General features: G+C 44.3%; 1 protein-coding gene across 1 annotated transcript; it reads right to left on the bottom strand.

Moving 5' to 3' along the window:
• Positions 1 to 552: 552 nt before the first annotated feature.
• Positions 553 to 11290, bottom strand: SPINK2 (serine peptidase inhibitor Kazal type 2). Its single transcript, XM_014857830.3, has 4 exons — positions 11141 to 11290; positions 9956 to 9999; positions 1619 to 1728; positions 553 to 876 (listed from the first exon to the last, which is right to left on the bottom strand). Exons 1-4 carry the CDS (start codon positions 11193 to 11195, stop codon positions 831 to 833), a joined length of 255 nt encoding a protein of 84 aa, XP_014713316.1. The 5' UTR covers positions 11196 to 11290; the 3' UTR covers positions 553 to 830.
• Between the last annotated feature and the right edge of the window lie 913 nt (positions 11291 to 12203).

Genomic DNA, 12203 nt, shown 5'->3' with positions numbered 1-12203 from the left:
GCAGAGTGCCTCAACCTCAGCACTACTGACATTTTGGAATGAAAAATTGTTGGGGGCTGTCCTGTGCACTGTAGGATGTTTGGTAACATCCCTGATGTCTACCCACTTCGTGTCAGTAGCACCCAGCCTTCAGTTTAGACACCAAAAATGCATCCATATTGCCACGGTCCCCTGGGGGGAAAGTCACCCTGGGTTGAAAACCATTGCTTGAAAAGAAGGAAAAAGCCAAATTCCTGCATTAACCCAAAGGAAAACTGTATTGAAAGGAGATACTGAATCTAGTAAATATTTTTTACCCACATAATTCTTTGACTGTACCAGTTGCGAGCTGAAGTCAGCCCCAAGTACCTCATGGTTATCTGCCATGGGAACACTGTACCAGTTACACATCCATTAATTATCTAAGATTCAGTGAAAGAGGGAGTTACAATAAATCTTGCCCTCTCAACACTGACTCCACTTCTCCCTTAGTGAAATTCACTTTTGCCTGAAAGGAAAAGAGCCACCACGAGGCTGCTGAGTGAGGAGGAGTATTCAACAGAGAACAGTGGGTACTGAAAACAATGTTGATTTTATTCCAACTAAAGAAAGCAATGCACAAGTCATCAGGGCAAGAAGCTTAACTCAAGGGGCAAAAGCCAAGAAACAAGGATTCTTTTTGCTTTGTTTTAATTATCAGTCACTGGCTCCCCTCCACACCTCCTCTCAGAAAATGTGGGTTAACAAATCTCATGCAAAGACACAGAGGAAAAGAGAAAAAGGGGAAATGAAATTCATCTAGGCTGTGGTTGAAGATGGTTTCTCCAATTTCTCTTCTGCAAAGCGCTCCATCAGCATGGTTCATCTCGAATTATTTTAATATCATGACCACCTTCCCTGCAAAGTGACCATAAAAACATATTTACCCACCAGACTGAAAGTGTCCCCCTATTTGTGTTAAAAAGGACCCATAGCGTTTTATATTAGATTCCTTCCAGGGTAACGCTGACTTAATCATTTTTAAAGCTAAATCTAGGGGAAACTGACAGTGAAAGCCCCAACTCTGCCATTTGTTCCCTAACCCTAGGGCACAGGACACTAACGCCCTAGAATCACGCTGACAAGACCTAGGTAACTCACTGAAGATGAGGTCAGAGAACGGACCCCCGAAGTACAAAGGAGCACACAGGGAGGAGTGTCACATGAGGGGCACCAGGTGTAACACACTTATTACTTAGTATTCTACTAGGCAGAGATATTAAGACCTATTTTTTGACTAGTAGTACAGGTGTGTAGGTCACCTGTACATGCCCTCTGAATTAAAAAAAAAACAACACCATTTAACATTCCACAGAGTCTAACTATGAAATACATGCTTAATTTTGGAAAACTGCCCATCCCTGGAGAGTAATGCAACTTAATTATGTGGTCTATGACTGATGAATAACTTCATTCTCTAACTGTGACCTGGAAAATGCCCTGAAGGATTCTGTGTCTAAAATGTCAGTCTGAAAACACAACTACTTATGTCGCATTTGATTCTTATATCCAAGAAAAGAGCCACTACTTCCTAAGTAATTAAAGTTCGAGAACAGAGCTAAAGAAAACTTGGCTGGTCTATACGGTGAAGTTACGTTACTTGATTTTCAGGCACAGAGCACACTCGTTGGGGTAAGTGGACATGTCGCTTCCACACACAGGGTTAAAGTCTCTGGTACACGCTGGCAAGTTATACTTATTGCAGTTTGGCTAGAAAAGAGAAAGGAAGACAGAAATTAGAATAACTTGAGATAGTCTCATCACAAAATAGCTGCGGGGAGGACAAAGTCTAAGTCTCCCTAGATTTCCTATGAAACATCCTACTGCTGGGGCCCCGGGCAGGCCACCCCAAAATATCCCACAACAGCACAGTGATCGTTTGGAATTAAAGTTACTTGAGAAGCAAAAACAGCATTCCGACCCTCCTGTCTCTGTTCCCTGTCAAAGCAGGAAATCAATCTCCTCTGTGAAAGGCACTCCCCTGCATCCTGATCCCCAGAGCCAGGGAACTCTGGGCCGCGAAGCTAGTATAAACAAACCTTGCTAATTTACTACTTCAAGCCTAAACTCTGCTAAAATTCCTATTTATGTACCTCAAACCTAAGTTTCCTTGTCCAGTCATTCCTCACAAATTTATTGTTTCTTTGCATAAAACATATATATACTGCCTGCTTTGTTCATTCCCCGAGCATCATTTCCCTATGATCTCCAATGCGCATGTATTAGACTGGGTTTTTCTCCTGTTAATCTGGTCCCGTGTGAATTTTATTATTATTCTAACCATAAGACCACCATAAGGGTAAGAAGGGGATTTTCCTCCACCTTGACACTACAAAAATATTTGTATTTTCCAAGAAATGTTTTTCAAACACAAAAATCAGATGCGACGTTAAAACAATGGTTCAATATCTACTATGTAAGAAACGGACCTCAGAGGAAGGTTCAGTCTGGCTGATTTTTTTTTTGAGGAAGATTAGCCCTCAGCTAACATCTGCCACCAATCCTCCTCTTTTTGCTGAGGAAGACTGGCCCTGAGCTAACATCCGTGTCCATCTTCCTCTACTTTATATGTGGGACTCCTGCCACAGCATGGCTTGACAAGTGGTGGTATGTCTGCACCCGGGATCCGAACAGGCGAACCCTGGGCCACCTAAGCGGCGCTTGCGAACGTGACCGCTGCACCACGGGGCTGGCCCCGAGTCTGGCTGATTTTTAAATGACAGTCTAGGACATGCCACCATATCTACTTTAACATCCTCTAGCTTCATAATTGGCACCTCACTACTCTCTCCATGTGGATGTTCTGTTACATTCCACCTTAATCCCTTGGCATAATGCCGAGACAGACTCAGGAACCTAATCTTTTAGTCTGGACTTTTAAGATATTGGCATTTAGCCAACAGCACTAAACCAAGCAGCAGGCTCAGAATTGGACCTTAGAGGTTGTTAGGGCTTTAATTGTGTCTGCCCAAAAAGAGATGTTCAAGTCCCAACCCACAGAACTTCAGAATATAACCTTATTTGGAAATAGGGTCTTTATATAGGTAATGAAATTAAAATGAGGTAATTAAAGTGGGCCCTAATCCAGTATGACTGGTGTCCTTATAAAAAGGGACAAGTTGGACACAGAGGGGAGATCATACGAAGACACAGAGAGAATGCCATTTATAAGCCAAGGAATGCCTGAGGCTTCCAGATACTAGGAGAGAGGACTGGAACAGATTCTCCCTCACAGCCCTCGGAAGGAACCAACCCTGCCAACACCTTGATTTTCGACTTCCAGGTCCACGATAGAGCATCATGGAACTCAACCCTCCGATCTGATGGAATTGAAGACAGACAGGTAATATGTCTTGATCATAGCCACTAGTCTCCAGCAGGGCCAGGACGAGAACTGGTCCCAGAGATCAGACTACGGTATGCAGAGACCCACTTTAACAAAAGGTTAAATATATGGGCTGCTGTATTTTTGTTTTTTATATATGTTATTTTTTGTTTGTTTTAGTAAATGGTGATCACCATTCTTCACTTCAAGGTAAAAGAAGTCACCCTGTTTTAGCACTCTGAATAAATGAAATACACCTCTCTCTTGATAATACCTGGATTTATAAAGACCTGGCAGAGCTGGCCATGGGCCAAACTCTGAAATACAGGAGGCTTTGTTGACTTTCCATCCTCCATTCAGCCCTCTCTGCTCCATTTAGGAGCCTGATGCATTCCTGCCACCTTAGGCTCACTAAGACAATGTCTTCTAGGGCTCTCACAAGCAGAGTAGATGCCCTCTTATCCAATGAGATTGGGACAAATGATAGTTGGTTATTTAACTGAAAAAAGTCAACTAAAGCGAGCAAACAATAACAAAAAATAATATATACCCTAAACACTTTATCTTAAAATCCATACAGACAAAAACAAAATTGCCAATCTTTCGATGTGAAACAGTGACAGGGCACATGGCCACCTGTAATGCTACTATAAGACAGCCTTCCTTGGAGCTAGGGATGACCACACGATTAAGGTCAGGCCATTGTGGAGTAGCTTCTAGGAACCTCCTTTAAAAGAAAGCTGGTACCTGCCCTCTGCTTCTCCAAATTTTTATTCTTCTTTGTCCATTCCTCCATCCTGCTGCTGATGCATGGAGCTCTAACCTTTATCTTACAGACCAGGAGGACAAAGGCTACATCCTAGCATGGCAGCACTTGGTGCTGCTGAGTCTTTGTTAGCTGCAGCTGAATCTAATCCTAACTGATGTAAGAGATAAGACCTTTCTTTTGAATTTTCAACTAATTAGAGTTGTGTGTGCTATCACCACAAAAGTCATAGCCATAGCAAATCACCTATGACTTCCTGTTTGGTTTCTTTAAAACAGGCTTTCTCAACCTCTATTCACATTTTGGGCCAGGTAATTCTTTGCTGCGGGAGGCTGTCCTGTGTTGTAGGATGTTTAGTAGCATCCCTGTTCTCTGTCCACTAGATGCCAGTATCAACGTCCCGGTCATGACAATCAAAATGACAATGTAAATATCTGCTGAGGGGGAAACCTGTCCCCAATTGAGAACTCCTGTTTTAAAATACAGTGAGAATTTAAAGATACTTGCAAAACAACGTAATACACAATTTAAAAACCTTTTCCCAATTATTTACAGTTGTTTCATCTACACCTAATTCCATAGCATTTTTTCAGCAATTCATCTTTTAGCAAGTCTTTCAAAAGCATTCAACACAGTTCTCATACAAACCACAATTTTATGTCTTGACACTCGTTTGTCTTTACATTTGTAATTAAAATTAGACTGGCAACTGGCCTAACAGGCTTGTGAACACACGCAGTTGAGTCTTGATAAGAATACAACTCCACGGATGAGAAATGAAGTCTCACACAGGAGAGCAGTCCATCTACAACCAGCGAGTGATCAGCGTGCGGCGGGAATTGTTCAGAGAAAAAGGCTCACTTGTTCGTGAGTTACTTAAGTGGAGAGTGGTTGGGTGAGCTTTCACTGTTAACGACTAGCCCACGCTGGGTCCACACAGGCTGCACGTGCACAGCACCTTAGAAGCTTGTTAAAATACTGATTTGGGGCCTCACCCCGGACCTACTGGATCAGAATCTCCAGAGGTAGAATTTGTATGTCTAGAGGCCCCTGAATTCTCTGGATCAGCTAGGACTGGGCTTATGAATCCCCGCTCCCAATCACCTTGGCATCCAGGCCACTCTGACTACATGATGCGAGCTAAGGAAAATGCACAGACACATCATCTTGCACACAATTTCAGGAAACCCCTGCTCCGGACCTTTCCTGCCTCTCCTTTTTTAATCAAAACATATCTTGCCTATGCCCCACCCTCTCAGTGACTGACTAGGTAGGTAAACAACTAGCTAACTGAAATCGATCTGTTTAGCCCGAAGGTGTTAGGTGTTCTTCTGTTTAACAGGAGTTTTCAAACGCTTTCATCTCAAAGAATGACTAATATATGAATTTTGAGCAGCACTAACAAGCTGATAAGATTTTTATTTTCAAAGCAGAAGCCTTATGATGTCCTTCAGGTCCCTGAGGGATGTGCCCAGCTGGAAGGCCGTGTTGGTGTTCCAGTCTGATTCTCGTGATTTCAAAGCTAGGTTTGGCTATCCACCAGTTAACTTTATGACATTCAGGTTACTCATTTGCTGGATTTTCTCTGAACTCAACATAAGTCTTTTCACTTTCAGACAAATACTTTTCACCCTTACCGAGGAGGTCAAATAATTTCATTCATAAATGATGCACCCATGAGCCCTTAGTTTTATTCAATTACCCTAATTTGTGCCAAAGGAAAAAAAATTCAAAGCAGGTTCATCATCTAGGCAGGCTCTAAATTATACCCCACAAGATGCCACTATAGGAAGCCACCCCTGGCAGACTGTTCCTCCGGGCTTCAGGAGACTCTGGGAGAGGGCCATCTGGCAAATGCATTTATTCCCTGGAATCATTTTAATTTTTATAGAAGGACGTGATATGCTTTTAAGTAATTCTCTGAGCTTTATGCTCTGAAGATTTTCTTTTGAAAGGTTCTTATATACTTAACCAGATATATTCCCTTATTTATTCATTCAATAAATGAATACTCTAAGATTTTAAGATATATGTTATGAGAAATACAAAGACAAACTGAGTCCTGCCTCTAAGAAATTCAGTGTCTAGTAAGGCATCAAGAAATACACATGGTAGTCTTAAAGGATGGGTAGCATTTAGATAGAGAGGTTTGGGAGAATGTTTACCTCAAGAAAATAAAACAGACTAAGCAAATATCTAAGCAAGGAAGTAAAACTGACATCTACAAAAAACACACAGCTAACATTATGTATCACACTTAGATGGTGAAAGACTGAATGCTTTTTCCCTAAAATCAAGAATAAGACAAGGATGTCTCCTTTCATCTGTTCTATTCAACATTGTACAGACGGTTCTAGCCAAGGCAATCAGGCAAGAAAAATAAGTAAAGGCATCCAGATGGGAAGGGAACTGGCAAAACTCTCTCTAATCAAAGATGACATGATCTTTCTATGGAAAGGCCTAAGGAATTCCACAAAGAACTAAAAACTAAGTTCAACAAGATTGAAGGACACAAGATCAATATATAAAAATCAATTGTATTTCAAAACACTAGCAACAAATAATCTGAAAATGAAATTAAGAAAATAATTCCATTTATAATAGCATCAAAAAGAATAAAATATTGGGGCCAGCCCGATGGTGCAGCGGTGGAGTTCATATGCTCTGCTTTGGCAGCCCGGGGTTCAATGGTTCGGATCCCGGGTGTGGACCTATGCACCACTTATCAAGCCATGCTGTGGCAGGCGTCCCTCATATAAAGTAGAGGAAGATGGGCACAGACGTTAGCTCAGAGCCAGTCTTCTTCAGCAAAAAAGAGGAAGATTGGCAGCAGATGTTAGCTCAGGGATAATCTTCCTCAAAAAAAAAAAGAATAAGGGGCCAGCTCCGTGGCCAAGTGGTTAAGTTCACACACTCCACTGCGGCGGCCCAGGGTTCAGATCCTGGGCGCGGACATGGCACCACTCGTCAGGCCACGGTGAGGCAGCACCCCACATCCCACGACTAGAAGGAGCTACAACTAAGGTATACAACTGTGTACGGGGGGGGGGGGGGGTTGGGGGAGATAAAGCAGGAAAAAAAAAAAAAAAAGATTGGCAACAGTTGTTAGCCCAGGTGCCAATCTTAAAAAAAAAAAGAAATTTAACAAAAGAAGTGTAAGAATTGTACACTGAAAACAAAAAAAGCTGTCAAAACAAATTAAAGACCTAAATAAATGAAAAGATATCCCATATTCATGGATCAGAAGACTTAACTTCCTTAAGACAGCAATACTCCTCAAACTGATCTACAGGTCCATTGCAATTCCTATCAAAAGCCCAACTGCTTTTTTTGAAGCAGAAATTGGCAGAGTGATCTTGAAATTCATATGGAAATGCAAGACTTAGGATAGCCAAAACAATCGTGAAGAAAAAGTCGGAGGATTCACACTTCACCATTTCAAAACTTACTACGAAGCTACAGTAATTAAAACAATGTGGCACTAGCCTAAGGATAGAAGAGCAAAAGTCATGGGAAAGGAACGGAAGGTACAGGTAGAAAGGCAGCTGTCTAAGGAGGTGAGACATTCTCCGTGGGCACTGTGAAGTCTCTTATGGGTTCCATGCAGGGACACGCGGTCCTTGGAGTCGAGGTTGTGAAGAGTAAATGCAGCAGCAGCAGCGTGTAGCAGGAGCTGGAAAGTAGAGATACTGAAGGGTTGAGGAAAATCACTTAGGGGGCTACTAAGCTAGTCTAGGGAAAAGTAAAGGGGGCCCTAAACTGGAGCAGTGGCAGTGGAAATGCAGAAGAAAAGCCAAAGATCTCTTGTGTGATTCATCCTTTTAATGATCCTGTACGAACAGAGCAGGGTCCGGGGGCACTTGCCTCCTGAGAGTGAGTGTCTCCTTAAATTTTGCACCCTAGGTACCTCACCTGCCTTACCCTAATCCCAGCCCTAAAATGGAGGTGGGATTATCCCCATTTTCTGAAAGAAAAATAAACTCAAGAAAACAGTCACCTGATCAAAAAGTATTATTGGGCACCCACTAAGTGCTGAAGATTAGGCACCAAATAACAAGACATCATCCTTGACCCCAGGAGTATATGGTTTACTGGGGTGAGACAGGCAATTACAATTCAATGCTATGATGGGGCAGTAAAGGGTACTGGATCTGGACTCAAGACTGTTTGGGTTGGAACCACAGCTCTACCATTTCCGTATGATCTCGGCCAAGGGAATAACAACGGCACCTACTTCACAGTGCTGTCAAAGATAAAACGAATTATTATATATAAAGCATTTAGAACAGTACTCAGCACACAGTGGTATCTAAGCATTGAGGAAAACAGAGCATGTCACCCAAAAACATAGTTCTTTGACATAAAAATTATTTTGAGCTAAAGGCAGTTAAGAAGTAGCAAACCCAGGCAAAGCTCTCCCTACCACCCCCCGCCCCTTTTCTGCCCAAAGGCAGAATATAAATTCTCCTTTACTGCAGACAACTCTAGACTCTTATCAGCTCAGAGACGGCACCAGAGGAATCTGCAAACAAACTTTACTCCGTTTGTTTCCTCCCATACATTTACCTTCCCATGGTCGGCTGCCTTTGGAAGCCTAACACCATTTTCCTTTGTCCTGTCATTTCTCCACAAATTTACTGTTCTTTGTTAAAGACGCTATATAAGCCAGAGTTCTAAGCCACTTTGAGTTACTCACCTCTGAGTGCTCCCCTGTGTATGCGCAATGCACGTGTTAATAAACTTCTGTTTGTTTTTCTCTTGTTGTCTGTCTTTTGTTAAGGGGCCCCAGCTGAGAACTAAGAAGGGTGGAAGACAGACTTTCTTCCTCCCCTACACTATCATGCTGATGCTGACAATGCAGCATAGGCTGAATGGAAGCATAGTGAAAGTGCATTCAGATCTGCCCTGAAGGAAGAAAATAGGGTGGGAAGGCTTCCTGGAAGAGGTCTAGTCTCAGTTGAATTCTCAAAGTTACCTAACCCACTGAGGTCAATATCTCCATGTGTAAAATAATAATATCTACCTTACAAGGTCATTGTGAGAACTGAGAGACTGAACATACAAATGGACAATGCCAGACCAGAGATTAACATAGAACTCTGACCCACAGCCTGCAGCAACCGCCAGGAAAGCAACTCATTACTTAGAATAATCAGCCCAGGAAGCCAGCCTGCCAGAAGTCAGACTTGTAGGAAGTCAGATGGCTATCTCTAGTGACAGTCCCAGAAGCCGAACAATAACCTCTGTAACAACGGGCCCCAAATGGCCAGGACTTGATCAATAACTAACAGCTCCCTTAACTTTTGTCTCTGCCCAACTTAGGACCAACTAGAGAAAGCCAGTTACGCCCTCCTAACCAATCACCCAGGATGCCTGCTTCTAGTTTACCTGCCTCCAGCTTCCCCAGCCAGCAGCCTCCAATCCAAGCACACCTGAAGCCTCCTCGATTTCCCACTATAAAGCTTTCCACTCCTCCACCTGTCTTTGAGTCTCAGCCAAAACACAGTGAGGTGGCTGATTTCCTTGCTCTATTACCGTCTGAAGAAACAGCTTTTGCTTGTTCTCATTTGGCTGGTTTTCATTTGCTTCCACAGAACTTAATTTGATAATGTACATTAAATGCCTAGTACAAGGCATAACTACTAGGCCTAGGACCTTCTAAATCGTTAAAGGAAACAAAGCCCTGAGGCTATTTTCAACCAATATTTACATTTTTGATCTGTATCAAAAGGTCTGCCTGAGAATCCAGTTTCTATAGAAGCTGTCAATAGTTTCAAAAAAACCAGTCCCAAACCCAAACTGCTTCACTGTATTAGTGGAAACAATACCAGTGGTTTCCTACTTACTCTTCTATATTTTGCAAGTTGACCAGGTTGAGAACGTGAAGAGCCTGCAAGAAGAAAAGATATTTTAAACTTCGTGATTAGGACCGGCCAGGTGGCCCAGCAAAGTTTACATGGTTCTGTTTTGGCAGCCCGGAGTTCACCAGTCCAGATCTCGGGTGCGGACATGGCACCACTTGTCAAGCCATGCTATAGTAGGCGTCCCACAGATAAGTAGAGGAAGATGGGCACGGATATTAGCTCAGGGCCAGTCTTCCTCAGCAAAAAGAGGAGGATTGGCAGCAGATGTTAGCTCAGGGCTAATCTTCCTCAAAAAAAAAAAGAACACTATGTGATGAAGGTCAATTCGTGTTCATCAAGGGTTTTTAAAATCCAGCTTGTGACTTATCCAGGCCACATCTTGTCCCCTTTCCCTGGATGACTAGTTTCTTGGAACCACCCCCATTAAAGCCCCCACCCCACTAAATGATATTCAGCCGTTTTCTGGCACCGTTCCTAGCAGGCACACAGAAAGAACATTTGGTACCGTTTCTGTAATTGGCCGCCCTAATGGGTTTGCTTGAGAAAGTACTTTGCAGCTATGGAATAAAAGTCTGGGAATTAACTCAATAATTCATGATATTCTCTTCCTCTGCAGTCAGGGTAATAACCGCAAAAGTTAACATTGGGTCATACCATTTAAACTCCATTTTAAAATGGGCGTCAAGTCTGGCTGGACTAAAGGCCGTTTTTCAGACACCCCAAAGTGCCTGACGCAGTTAGCGTTCCCAATTCCTGTACCTCTCCAGCCGAGGTTCAACAGGACCACTAGGTACATAAAAACCCAACTCCTGCTCTTGGGCTCCAGAAAATTTGCTTTAATAAATAAATAAATAATAAACAATAAAACAATTATTTTAATATTAAATACTATTTTAATAATAAAATAGGGTGTCACTAAGAAGTTGCTGGGAGCGAAGCCCAAGCAAGAACTAAAGAAGGTCGCCAGCTCCACAACATCCCCCACGCCCCCCTCCAAGTTCGCGTAGCTGGAGGAGCGACCGCACGGCTGGCCTAGACCCACCAGTAACGGGTGCGCGGAGGGGCACCGAGGCCGCCAGGATCCCGAGGCGGGCAGCCGCCGGGGAGACCCCTCTCCACCACTCCCGCGCCGGTCCTCGGCCGACCAGGCGCACGGGTGAGCGTTACCTGCCAAGTCCCCGACCAGGAGCAACAGCACCAAGCGCAGCGCCGTGCGCGCCATCCTTCCTCCGCGGCCGGCCGTCGGGTGACTGCGCGCTCCAGTGCCCGCGTGAGACGCAGGGCGCGCTCGGGTCGGACGCGCGGCTGGGTGGGTCTGAGGGAGGGGGAGGGGAGGGGAGGGGGCGGGGAGGGGAGGGGGCGGGGGGGGGAGGAGGAAGAATGGGGCAAGGTAGGGAGAGTGGGAAGAGGGGCAGAAAAGGTCAGGTGGAGGCGGAGCCAGGGGAGGTAGGGGGGAGGGGAGGCAGTTGCTAGCCCCCCACCTTCCCTCCCTGCTGAGGATGGGAGAAAGCGATTAAAGGGAAGATCGCTCCCTGCAGCAGACAAGAAGCTTTAAGAGCCCGGGGAATAACCTTGTGGGCTCCTGTTTCTTCAGCATCTACTCTGTCCCAGGCGGTGCTTGGGGGCTGAACTCAGCAAAGGAGGTCCCTGAAGCTTTCTAGTGTAGGTGTTAGGGATCCGGTGACACAGGGAACTCCAAAACAAGTGAATAAACACAATAATTTATCAAATTAAGTGTTGGGGGTAGGAGGAAGACTTTCCATTGGGAGGTCAGGAGAGGCCTTTCAGAGGTGGCGTTTGAGCTGAAAGCTGAAGGATGAGAAGAAGGAAGCCTGGTGAAGACCTTGGGGACGAGTATTCCAGGCTCAAGGAAAAGCAAGTACACAGATCCAGACGCGGCAGTCAGCTCTGTATGTTCAGCGGGAGCCCTGGGCGAAGGAGAGGGAAGCGGAAAGGAGATGGAACCACAAGACCAAGATCACGGACAGCAGTAAAGCCCATGATAAAGGATTTGGATTTGTTCTGGTTGCAGTGGGAAGCCAGTGGACGATTTTAAGCAAGACAATGCCCCTGATCTGACTTATGTTTTAATAGATTAGATGTAGAATGGACAGGGCATAGGTAAGAGCGCAGGCAGGGGGACAAATTTGGTGGCTTTTGCAGTAATCCAGGCAAGAGATGATGGCGGCTTGAATTAGTGTGTAGCAGTGGACCGTGAGAAGTGGCCAGA

Source organism: Equus asinus, chromosome 3, assembly GCF_041296235.1.
Source record: "Equus asinus isolate D_3611 breed Donkey chromosome 3, EquAss-T2T_v2, whole genome shotgun sequence".
In the NCBI taxonomy this organism is placed as follows: Eukaryota; Metazoa; Chordata; class Mammalia; order Perissodactyla; family Equidae; genus Equus; species Equus asinus.
This window is presented reverse-complemented; position numbering and strand designations above follow the sequence as displayed.

Bases quoted from the DNA above. Each gene is read 5' to 3' on its own strand.
- SPINK2 (XM_014857830.3), bottom strand. From the start codon at position 11,195: ATGGCGCGCACGGCGCTGCGCTTGGTGCTGTTGCTCCTGGTCGGGGAC. The intron at 10,000-11,140 runs GTAACGCTCACC...TTCTTCTTGCAG, and splicing joins CCTGGTCGGGGACTTGGCAG to GCTCTTCACGTTCTCAACCT. The intron at 877-1,618 runs GTAACGTAACTT...GTCACTTTGCAG, and splicing joins GCTCTGTGCCTGAAAATCAA to GGAAGGTGGTCATGATATTA.